The 13,415-nt window shown below is 37.1% G+C and overlaps 1 protein-coding gene across 1 annotated transcript in view; it reads left to right on the top strand.

The window, feature by feature from the left end:
- LOC124789901 (hemocytin-like) overlaps positions 1-13,415 on the top strand; it is a 543,737-nt gene that overhangs the window by 473,023 nt on the left and 57,299 nt on the right. The window contains exons 66-69 of the mRNA XM_047257418.1: positions 4,620-4,736; positions 8,430-8,531; positions 10,667-10,975; positions 12,786-12,889. Coding sequence (XP_047113374.1) covers positions 4,620-4,736; positions 8,430-8,531; positions 10,667-10,975; positions 12,786-12,889 — 632 coding nt within the window. The remainder of the gene's footprint in view (positions 1-4,619; positions 4,737-8,429; positions 8,532-10,666; positions 10,976-12,785; positions 12,890-13,415) is intronic.

Consider the following 13,415-nt stretch of genomic DNA (forward strand, 5'->3'; position numbering starts at 1 on the left):
TGTTGTGCAGAAAGGGTATGGCTACGGCTTGTAGGATATCACTCACATAGGTCACACTGATCACAGTGCACTGGACATGCACCAGCTGTGATTTTTTGGTTGAACCCAATAGCACCCCACATGATAAGATCTTGAGTTTGTGCTGTCTGTCTTGTGCGAATGCAGTCACTGATGCTGCTCCACCTGCCTGTGGTGAACCAAAATGCAGCCCTCATTTTCAAACAAATGTAACCTGGGCTTGTTCGAAAAAAGTATCTGGTTCCATTCATGTCCACAGTGATGTTCCATGCACCATTGCTGTCTATCATGCTTCTATTCAGTCAAAGATTGGCAGAAAAGTGGATGACACGTGTAACCCATGTCATAATAAATGGTGATGTACTGTCACCTCTGATAGTGTACGTTGTGTTACACTGTTCCACCATTGCACCAGAGCTGAGCAGGATGCAGATTTGTCCTGCAATGCCATTCGGATGGTGTGTTGATCTTCTCAGAGGACAGTCTGGATGGTGCGACCTGAACCATCTCATCATGTTCTACAGCCTTCCATAAACCATTCAGCACACACCACTTTCACTGCTGAAACGTGATCCTACATGAGCAGCAATTTCCTGGATGAATGCATCACATTTTCTCATGCCAACAAGGTGACCTTGTTCAAACTCACTGATTTAATGGTACGGTTCATCCATTTGTCTCCAAGGCATCCTGCATGTATGTCCAAGTCACACTGATCCATTACCTTTGGTTTATAGTGACAATGAGAGCCAAAGGTACATTTTGATGCACCATGATATCAATGTGTACCTTGAGCCTGCAAGCTGACATAATTCAAATGATAATCATTTTTGACGGACATAGTAATGTGCATGTCCTGTGAATATGAATGTCCTACCTCTAATCATTCAAGGCATTCTGTTTTTTCCTGAACACAAGTGTATAAATTGTTTAGACCAGTGGCTATACAGCTGTTGTAGGTGAGAGATATCTGTAGCTCAACTGGCAAGAATGGGTGTAGGAGTAAGTTGTGGTGTCGGAACTTGAATCCTCTGTACTCTGGAAACGTTGAACAGCAAATGATGTCTGCCTCTGTAACATCTGCTCTGTAATATGCAAGATCTGTCAGAAATTAACCTCCAACAAAGTGAAAAGGATGATTGCTACTCACCACACAGAAGAGATGGTGAGGCACATTGAAAACCGACTGCTGGAAATTATCAGGTTTTTTACTTAAGTCCTGCTCGAGACATAGACAGAACACAAACACATTCACCCCACATGCATAACTTATACACACACAGGCACTGTCTTCCCCAGGTACTAAGACCCAACTGCAATCTTTGCTCAGCTCACAGTCAGAAGCATTTGCAGCCAGGTGTGAGTGTGTTTGAGACGCACATTTGTGAAGGTGTGTATGTTTTATTTAGTGTACACCAGGGGAAGGACTTAGCTAATAACATCTAGCAGTCTCTTTTCAATGTACCTGCCTGCCACTCAGTGTGGTGAGTAGTAAATTTACCCTTTCATGTTGTAGTAAACATACCCTTTTCATGTTGCTGTTATTCTACCAAAAATTTTTCATTGCTAGAAATTGACATCCATTAGGCTATGAATAAAATATTGGGAAATCCAGGATGGAATGTAACAGTATTATGAGAAGGATAGGCAGCTCAGCATCTCTGCTATATGGTGAGTAGCAACTATCCTTCTCATAAAATTGTTAATAAAATATTGAGAGTAGTTAAAGCAAGTTTGTTACAAATCTCTTAAAACTACACCTTTGTATTACTCCCCTTACAAGTGCAGATCTTTGACACCCTAATTATTTAGTCATGATCTCATGCAAAACACTCCTAAAAATGCACAAGAAGTTGTCTAGAGCTACATCAATACCTTTCAGTTCTTCTCTGAATACCAATTTATGTTTATTATTTATTTATTCATATGGTTGACATGCAGTGGATAAAACTACAGGTGTAAAACATTAGTGTATGTATATAACAAGAATACAGGAAGACAGAATTACATAGAAAACTAAATGTCAATATCTAAATTCCTAATATATATATGAGTTGTACTGTTAGCTTTCATTAGGTCGCTCCAACTCCCCAGATAGGAACACAAGAGGTATTCATCTCTAATGTGCTTCATTGTCTGCTTCGGAGCCACACAGTCACAAACCAAGGACTTGTAGCGTCCCATTTGTAAAATGAGTCAGCACATCAACCATCCCCAGTGCGAGGTCTGTTCAGTTTGACCCATAGCATCTTGTTGAGTTCTGTGCCAGCAGTATCACAGCTATACTTTTGAAACCACTCATGCTCTTCAGGATTTTCAGTAAGTTGACAGTTATGAACCCATAGGTCTCTTACCTCGATATTACTACCATCTAGCTGTTCTGCTTGCTGTAATGGTGGGTTTCTTGAATGGAGTCTGTTTCATCATAGACCTGGTATGTCTTCCTGTATGGGTAATTCCAGGTTCTCTTGTAGCTTTCAGTATTCCCTAAGCAAGGCCTTGCTCCTACAGATTGTGGGTGGATAGACAATGCTCAGCAGAGCAAGTCAATAAGTGGATGTTGGTTGGATTGTCCCAGTTATTAATCACATATTGTGGTTCAACTGGACACGAATCAGGTTGGTATGACACCTGTTTAGCCACAGCGGGACACAATATTTGGCTGCTGGGAATACTGGCACAATGGATGATCTGCACAGTGTATCTGCTGAAGCTCCCCATGTCCTTTCACACAATTTTCAAATAATATTGTTACGAATTTTTATCTTGGCAGTGGTATTTTCAAAAGGTTTTTATATGAAAGGGTGCAGTCAAGTGTGACTTAGGGTACTTGTTATGGCAAAGAGTGTTTCTGAGCTCCATGTTAGCTTGTTTGTTGTTAAGATGGAATGTACATACTTCAGTTTTACTTGTACTGGGTTTAGGTCACCACTTTCTGAAGGAGGAGCTCATAATGGCTAGATATTATGTGAGAACTGTCTCCACTTGTACAAGATGTTTGGTTCTACAAGCAAGAGCGATATCGCCTGCGTAGCAGAATTTTGTTGACCAGTTATTGGGGAGATTGGAAACATATGGCTTGAATAATAGGGGGAGCCCTGTGGTAGACCATTACTTAATTTCCTCTCCTTCCTCACATGTTCTCCCAAGTAAATGAGAAATATCGATTATTTATCATGGTGTTGATGAGAGTTACAGTTTTTTGGCATTGGATTCTTTTTAGTAATTTGTACATCATCCCATCTCTCGAGACTGCATCATATACCATGGTCAGGTCTATGAATGCGACACATGTCTTCATTTTTTCTTAGGAACCAGCCTCCTTGAAAGTTGTTAGAGCCAGTACCTGGTCGCATAAACTTCTCTGAGGCCTGAAACGTGCTTGCTGAGTTGGGATATGTTCCAGAACAGATGCACTAATTCTATTATAAATGAGCATCTCCAAGGTTTTATAAGTGCAGCTCAAAAGGGAAACTGGTCTGAAACTTTGAGGGTCATCAGCTGTTTTACCTGGTTTGAAAACGGCACTGTTTTTGTTCTCTTAACTTTTTGGACAGTGATCCAAGGAAGCGGAACAGTCATTTTTTCTCCCCCATTACCTATGTTTATCAGAAGGCCTCACCTAATTCAGTCCATGTAAATGGTGAAGAGAAATTGGATTCATTTGGACATTGACCATTTAGACAGGCAAGTTGTTGTTTTATTTTGGAAAAATGTTGTTTGTCACAGGATCATCTAGATGTTTTAACTATATGGTTGGCGATTTGGTTACTTGAAATACTTCTGCTTTAATAACTTCCTTTCTTGATCTCTTCACCCATATTATTAATTAATTACCTTTCATTTAATCATGTTCTCCCTGCAGTACTCATTGTCCACATTATTCTTACCTTTATATCAATATTTGTGTTTGTTTGTGTGTCTATCGACCTGCCAGCGCTTTTGTTCGGTAAGTCACCTCATCTTTGTTTTTATATATAATTATTCTTACCTTTTGTATTTATTGCTGCTTCATGTGACTCTGCTGCCCTATCAAAAAGAAAAAAGTACAGTGAAAAATCTACAGTGTCAGCACCACAGCCCCAACAAATGAGTCAGTATACAGAATAGTTTGGCCCCAGTAGGGATGTGGTGTGCTTACAAGCGATAAATTTACTCATCAAACCTGCACACGATTTCTATCGTATACAATTTTTCTCAGCCAATTTTGTACTTTCCATACTCTTTGGGCATTAGAAATATCAACATTTAACCATTTTCTGTTTGACCTCTTTACATAATAGAATATAGCACTGAATGTGTTAACTATCTTTTTTTGAAATATGATTTTGATCATGTTACAATTTACTTCTCTGTTTGTTTAAAATACCTGTTTCATGTTTCTTACTTTTAAAAAAACTTTCTGGAAGTGACAAATTTATCGTCAGTGCATCTCCATACTATTCAACTTTATATATATATTAATCTGTGTTTAGCATATTATCACTGGTGACTTAATGAAATGTGATTAATATTTAATCATGTTTGTGTTAGTCTCTTAGTTTCATGAATTTATGGCAGAAAATTATGCATTATTATTATATTTTGTTGCTTGACAAAAGGCTTCACCAAGGAATGCAAACAGAGGGAGTGCATTGGTGAGAAGAAAATATGCCCAGTAGGAACGAAGTCCATCCAGGTGCCTGGTGGAGATGAGTGCTGCCAATTATATGATTGTGGTGAGTTATTGTTGTTACTATTACTATTAGTGGCAGAAGCAGAAGTAGTAGAGGGTGTCCAGGAAGTATGTATGAATATTAAAGTGCTACAGAACATACAAAATTTATTGAAATTTTTTTTACAAAGACACTAAATAACTTCTCCCATTTATTTATTAAAAATGATACCCTCCATATGATCACCCACGGCTGTGCAGCAACTAGCAATGCGTTCATTGAAATTCTCAATGACATGTTCACAAACATCTGGTGGGATACCATTAATAACCCTTTCCATTTCATCCTTCAATTGGTGTATTGTTTGTGGTTTGTTCATGTACTCTTTGATTTCACAAATCCCCACAAAGAAATCACAAGCTGTAGGATCACATGATCTGGCAGGCCATTTCTGGTAGTCACACAAAGAGAGAATTTTTTGAGGAAACTTTTCATTCAGCAGAGCAATTGTTTCATGGGATGTGTGACATGTCGCACCATCTTGTTGAAACCAAAAATTGTCATTTTCATCAATAAAAAGGAAAAACCAATCAGAAAGCATGTTTTGATAATGGTTACCGTTGACAGTGATGACAGCTCAAAAGTATGGGCTGATCACTCATGGATTTTTGTTGCCCCAAATTCTGCAGTTCTGCTTATTGATGTCCCCACTGATGTGGAAGAGCACCTCATCTGAGAAAATTATTCTTTTTGTGAAGTTCTTGTTCTCCACTCTTTGAGCCAAGACCCATTGAGCAAATGATGTCTCTTTCCATGGTTTGCAGGCTTCAATTCTTGTGTGAACTAAATCTTGTACACTTGCATATTCAGATCTTTTGAAAGGATTTAATGTGGTGAACTTGGTGACAAATTCAGTTGTTGAGCTCGTCAGTGAACTGATGGGGCTTACAGTCAAATTGTTATGCACGACAGCAATGTTTTCTTGTGTTCAAACAGAATGCAGTCAACCTGTTTTCTTAACATTTGAAATGGAACCTGTGGTCTCAGACTTCCGGATCAACTTCTGAACTGACGATTCAGTTGAAGCAGCATTACATCCGAGTGTCACATGCAATTCACAAATGGTTGCCACGGGACTTTCACTGTTCTTGTAATAACTTTTTATCACTTGGATACATTGCTCAGTTGCCATCTGCTGCATGACGAAAATAACCATTAAACAAATATGCTCACCACACAAAGCTACTAGGCTGCTAATGGGAAGGATCACAAATAACAAACATGAAAAAACCATGCCTGCCAACTGTCATATGACAAAATGGCGCAAAATTCAAATTCATCATTACTTCGGGATGGCCTGTACAAGTACTACCAGTATTAACTTTATTAGTTCATAGTCAGTATTACTTACTCACAGTGTCATATTAAAGTTGTTATTTCTGAGGTAACTATGATGTAAAAAAGGTACTGTATTTGTGAAACATTAGTCCAATATAAGAGAATGGCTATTGGCCTAAATCAGATCAGGTTAAGCAAATAAATATATTATGGGGCATGGCTCTTTTTTGCAACAAAAGTTTCAAGACATGTACACTGTTCAGGGCATCCAAGCAGATGTTACAGTGTGAAAGCCTCAATTCTCTGACATTAGTTGCATTGAAATTCAAGATAAATATACATAAGAAAAGATGCAAGTGAAACAGGAAGAGAAATAACTAGTAGTCGAAAGTGGTACACTCTGTCATGCACAGTACAATGGGTTGTGGAGTAAGTGTGTAGATGTAGACATACTGTTGCCTGTACTTACCATACACTTTATTTAACGTGGGTACTACATATTGTGGCTTGTGCCATGGACTACTGATGAAGTCTCATGGTACTGTGCATATACTTAACAGTGTTGACAGCTGAAGGCTCAACAGCACATTCGTGCTGGACTTACTGCATGACAGTGTGTGTTCTCATGCTAAAGTAAATGTATTTCTACTCAAAATTTACGGATATGATAAGAGAGGAAGAGAAGTGTCACATGTGTATGTTGTACTTACCATCATTCATTAAATTAATATTGAATGCCACTGGCATCTGTCTATGGCCCCAGTAGCAATATTCTGAACAACAAGTGTCAGCACTGAATGCTCATCTACAGTTAAAAATATGAATAACATTTTTTCAGAAACAGAAATGAATCTCATTGCAAAATATCAACTTTGACCGATCAAAGGTAGCAGAATATTAAACTCTCCTTCCTCTGCAATTGATGATGTATTTAATTCTGTAAAACATGTGTTCACACTCATCTTACACATTATTTGTTTACACACATTTCGTTTATTCTGCATATGTCAGTTTCCTGGCAGCTTTTAATTGCAGCATGTGAATTAGATGATATTTTCTTCTTATTCTCTCCCTCTCTCTCTTTTTCTCTCTCCACAGTGTCTAAGCCTGAGTTTACGTCATATTTATTCCTGCTGTCTCTTCTCTTTCAGAAACATTTGATATTTGAATATTTTTTTGAAATTATAACTTTTTGAGGTTTACTTTAAGCTTTTGTGCTTATGTATTGAAAAAAAAAAAAGTGCTCACAGCAGTCGACGCGGGTGCGCACGCGTGCTCACACTCACTGTTATATGTTACTGGAAAAATTCCCAACTTATTTTATTCTTTCTCTATTACTGCTGCCTCCTCTATTTCAGAAACATTTCATGAATGAACCAGTGCTTGAGATTTAATTCAAGATTTTATACTTATTTATTGAAATAAATGTGTAAATATATGTCATCATCCTCACCTTGGACAGTTTCCAGCTTCTGGCCGGGTCTGTATGGAACATAGGCCTCTCCATCCTCTTCTGTCTTGCCACCATCTCTCCATCTTCACCTTGGTCCAGTCTTCTCCTTTCTTCTGGATGCATTCCTCTATTCCTTTCAGCCATCTGTCTCGCCATTTCCTCTTGGTCTCTTTCCTTCCAGTTTCATCTCGTGTATCCTCCTGGGTATCCTCTTCTCCTCCATTCTCTTAACGTGTCCATACCATCTCAGCCTAGATTTCTCTATCTCCTCCTGTAATGGTTCCACCTTCATTGACTCTCTGATCCTCTCATTTCTTAACATGTCTATCTTTGTCACTGCAATGCTGTTTCTCAAGAATTTCATCTCACTAGCTCATACCTTGCTTTTCTCTCTGCTTTTCATAACCCAGGTTTCTGATGCATATGTCATGATTGGGACATAGACCTTTTTACTGATTTGGGGTACATCCTTGCTCCCTATCAGGCTTCTGACACTCTTCCAAAATGCTTCTGCTTTTCTCCCCCGCTCGTTTATTTCTCTGTCGTTTTTTCCATCTTCCTGTATCAGGTTGTGTAGGTACTTGAAACTCTCCACTCTTCTCAATCATTCCTCACCAATTGTTATTCCTTTCTTTCTTGTTGTGATAATCATCTCACTCTTACTTATACTAAATTTCATCCCATATTCTTGTACTGTTCGTTCCCATACGGCCAACTACTCGTGTACTTCCTCCTCCTTATTCCCCCAAATCATCAGATCATCTGCAAACACCATAGCTTTCATCTTGCTTTCACCAATTACTTGTGCTACTGTACTCATTATATCATCCATCACTACAATGGAGAGTAATGGTGAAAGTGCACTTCCCTGCCCCAAGCCATTTTTCTGTTCAATTCAAGCTGATCTCTCACCTATAAATAAATATATGTATTAGTTTTAATTATGTAATTATCTTCTTTTACAGAAAATATACCTTGCATAAATGAAACTAAAAAACCAGTTTGTGCTGAAGATCAGGAATTAAGCTTCATAACAGATGAAAATGGATGCAAGACTTATTCTTGTGGTAAGTACAAGTGCATGAAAAAACTTTTGAGTATTCTAGCTACACCACCTTGAAGTCCACAAACAAAATTTATTCAGCTACAACACCATAAACACAAAAAGCCTTTGCATTTACATGTAGAGTTTTATTTACTTTGGAAATCATGAACCGTTTGTAGAAGACTGTTTCATACATTTTGCAGAATTCTCTTAGAAGACAGCACACACTGTAGTAATCTGTCCAGTTAATCTGAATCTTCAATTTTTTACATACTTTGTATGTGTGAATGTGAGGTTTGAAAAAACTGAGTATTTTAAATTGTCCATGTGATGTGCAACATCTGTTTCAACTTGTATTGTCAGTGCAGTCTTATCAATTACCCTTACTTGTTGGAGATTTGGTTTTTAATTTTAGTGCTTAGACAAAACAGATCCAAGGGAATGACAGAGTTGCATTAGTAGTGTAGATGAGACAAACATGGTGGTAACAAAGGGTAAAAGGGGGGAGGGAGAGAGTAGGAAAATCAAATACCGTAGGAGAAATGAAAGCAAGGAAAAGAACAAAAAAGTACAAACTTCAGGCAAAATAAAAGAAGATGTAAATAAATGGAAAAATGGTGGCATAAAACTGGTATAGAAGGGGAAGACATGAGAGCAAATTGTCACCAACACAAATGAACAATATAAATTGAGGCTGTGTGATCGACAGGAACCAAACACATGCTGTAGAAAGAATAAAGTTCTGACAAGCTACTAGAGGATGATGTAGTGCAAATAACTCACGTGGGGAAAGCAGACTTGCTGTGGTGTTCCAGAATGTAGTAGATTCTAGATACGTCATTTGTTGATCCTCATAGTTCCACCATGAAAGCCTGAACTGCAGTTACATTTTACTTGATATATATGAGTGGTTTCTATGACAGCTATTCCTTTCATGGAGTGATTCTTTTGGGAGATATGTCTAGTAAGTGAATGAACAGAAAGATACAGTAGTGAAAGCAATTAAAATGGTGTAAATAAAATTGCAAGAAGATTTTTTTGAGAAGGTATCAGGTTCTTACTACAACACTGAGAAGACTTGAAAGGTAACTATAAGTTACTTTGGAATGTGTCAGAAAATATGAATAGGCAGGTCTCATTGTGAGACATGATTTAAAAAAGAGTCAGTTCCTTAGTGGAGGAGTTAGCTGGTCCATTTTAGAGGAGGGTACCATTGTGAGACAGGTACATTCTTTTGTCATATTTTAGAAGAATCAGCCAGTTAAGGCTTATGATGTTGGAAATGTGCCTTTGTATTGGCTTGGTGGGGACACTGCATTGGTGAGACCAGCCATGTATTTGTATAGTGAACCAGTGTTCCATCTGATAAATTTCAAGGCTGTTGTCGTTGGAACATTTCGCTTTCAAATGATACCAACTGTCATAGTGCAAATACTGCTCTTAACTAGTGGATTTAATATTTCCTAGCATATGGTGCTGACAAGATCTAGAGATAGGCACTACAAGATTCAGAAAAAAAGGAGGCAAATCTTATCTGTGAAAACAAGGAGTGTGAGAGGGAGTTATATGGCTTAAAAATAGGTCACATATGTACCCTGATCTGCTTTTTGTCTCTAATCCATAAATTTACAAAAGGATCATAATTTACAAACAATGGAAATACGTCAGAGAAGTATGAATTAATATAGTATTGCACAAAGTACCCAACAATAAACAGCATCTATTACACAGAAACTGGCAGCATTTATGTATCAGAAATTTGTAAATCTAGTAATCATTGATGCAAAGAAGAAATATCACAAAAGTGCTCATATGAAAGTCAGATTAAAGTAAACTGACAGTAATATATGAGGTCTATGGTGACAGTTTTGATTCATTGGACTAAAAGAGACAGTTGTTTACACAAAAGGTTGTATTTTTTAAATTTGATTATCAAATAAAAGCAAGGGCGACTAAAATGCAACTGCAAATCAAGTTCTTCTACACAAAATTTGTTTACTGTAGCAGAAATACATTGATCAGTTATATTTAATTTTTGTTGCTGTTGTTTTTTCCATACAAATCATGTCTCCCCTGTGATGTTGACATTAAACTTATGTGTGTACTATGCTCATTGTTATGTTTTCAGCTCTTCTAAGAGTTAAGTCTGTTTTTCAGTGTGCCGTCCATGTGAACCACAAAATCCTGAGGAAGAGGAGACAGATGAGCTTAAAGAAGTTTTTGATGTAGACTTAGAGGTAGTACCAGGTCCATACGTTCCGGCTGCACAACCCACGCGTCAAACACGCCCAAAGGTTCCACTGGCGCCTGGCTTTGAGATTATTTGGAATAATACCGGCTGTTGTCCAAAGAAAGAAATAGTGTGCAACATAAGTTTGTGTCCTGCCCCTCAAAGTTGCCCACCTCACCATGAATTGCTGGAATTGTCACCTGTGATGGGTGAATGCTGTCCACGTCATGCATGTGGTAAGTAAATGTTATGTTTCAGATATTCATGCCCGTGCAGATTGAAACTATGCTATACCAGAACTTGCATTTCGATCCCTGTGGTCAATGAGCAGTAATGTTAGTTCCAGAATGGAAATATAAACATGACATTTCTTAGCCTTTGTTAACAAAAATGTTGCTGTTACACTGATTTAGGAGAATGGGGTTTCCATTAATATAGTGTGATACAATTTTAAAGATATAAATGCATGTAAAATTAATTCTGGTGAACATATATTCATACTTTATATCTACAGCTTCATCAAATGTGGTGAACGAACCTGTAGAAACATCAAGTACTGTTGGTGGAATAATGTTAAAAAAATGACAGTTGTAGTGAAAAATGCACTTTAAAAAAAAAATTCATGTAAAGCTTTGCACAAATTTTCTTGCTTTCATTGCTAATGAGAAAACTGTATTTTGCAAGTTATCACCATTGTTATTTAGCAACGCCTGACTTATCTTTATTCCTCATGTCATTTGGCACTTTTTAACCAAAATTTCAGCTTATCAGATTTGCTTCATGAAGTCCTTTGACATTTTGCTTCCACATACTCATTTCTACCCTTCCAAACGACTGTCTTACTATGACTACTTCCATTATTCAAGCTGATGACAGTGTGTCTGTAAGTCATCATGTATGTATGTTCATAAGCACACACACACACTGTGTTTCTCTCTCTCTCTCTCTCTCTCTCTCTCTCTCTCTCTCCTCTTCTTCTTCTTCTTCTTCCTTTTTTTTTTTTTTTTTTTTTTTTTTTTTTTTTTTTTTTTTTTTTTTTTTTTTTTTTTTTTTTTTAAAAGACTTGGCATAAAACACTGAACATTCCTTTTTTTCCCTTCTACTTTCCATAAAGTGAAAACATTTAAATGGAAACTCCTTTGCATAACATATCATGATAAATAATCAGAAGTCTTTGAGAAAAATCTGCTTGCTAGAACAGGCTGTTAATTTTAAAAAACTCAGAGGTTTTAGACTTGAGAGTTTTTCAATTATTCTAATATTACTCACTTATACACATTACATGTAACTACTGTTTTTGATATGATACACTATATGGAAATTTCCATTGTGTTTTGATCTGCTGAGGGCCAACTGTCAAAATGTATAATCTACGGAGATAAATAAAGTGCAGACCTGACAGCTAATTTTGTGTAAATGCTTTATCTATCTGTATTTCACTATCAATTATTCACTCAGTGGCTACAGATTTTTTGCCAGCCAAATCTGTTGATATATTCTCAGAGGAATTTTGATAGTGTACCTACACTTCAAAAAAGGCAACAGTACAAACGATAAACTGTCTCTCATTGATAAATAATACTCCAAAACTTCAGCATATTATGAAAAAAAAAAGAATTAATGTAGCCTCCTCTCACTTACCCTGTTTCACCACTGCCACAATTCTTATCTATCTGAATCTCTGTGTATGCTAAGAAAAAATACACCCATTTGTCAGCTGAACTATTATTTTCCAGCATCCTTATGTGCATGTTCTTTGTTCAAGGCTTTGCTATGTGCCAGTTGTTATCTTCACTCATTCTATTACTTGCATTCCACCCAGACTCATTCTGTTACTTGCATTCCACCCAGGACTTAACATCTTAAATGGGGTACAAGCTTCAACAACTTGATCGATTGATTAAGTGAAAATTTAGAAAATAACACATATACTACAGTTAATCATTTGAATTCAGTGTTAAATTAGTTCTGAATAGTTAAACAGTGTTTCTTGGTATCTTTGTGTTTAAAATACTGTGGAGTACTATCTGGTTATTCTATTTGCAGAGCCTCGTAAAGATGGTTGTATATACACGTTGTCTCTAACTAATGATGTCAATGGTGGAGAAAGGACAAGAAATGAGCAAGAAAAGGAGACACTCTTCAAAAAGGTAAGTATTCAGTTGATCAAAATGAAAAATAACTTCGTAGTGCACCCAAATGGCATCATATGACATAAGATGATGTGGTGGGCATTCAGTGTTGTGCAGTCCTCTGGGCCTGATCATGAAGTATGGTTCAGATGAGAAATTTAATCCTTATGACATGATGTATCAGTTTTCTTTACCATGAGTTACCGACAGTTACTGTGGAGTTGAAAGAAAATGTAGCTAGCATCTGATACTGGGAAAGCACCTCATAACAGGAAAGTAGAACTTTATTTAACGCAGATGATTAGCTCCAATCAAAACTTACAGGTGTACTGCATGCAGTATTGCTAAATATTCCACATGTCATGAGAAATGTAAAACCATTTACTATGCACAAAAAATTCAAACTTCCAAGAAGAAAGGAAAGATAATTTGGAGTGTTGTTAAGAAAGAAATGAAAAACTTTGTAAGGAAAATGTCAGCAGCAGTGTATCTCTTGTTAAATTCAAGTCATCTGCCACTAAATTCATTGAATTCTGCCTTAACA

This window comes from Schistocerca piceifrons, chromosome 3 (assembly GCF_021461385.2).
Source record: "Schistocerca piceifrons isolate TAMUIC-IGC-003096 chromosome 3, iqSchPice1.1, whole genome shotgun sequence".
NCBI lineage: Eukaryota > Metazoa > Arthropoda > Insecta > Orthoptera > Acrididae > Schistocerca > Schistocerca piceifrons.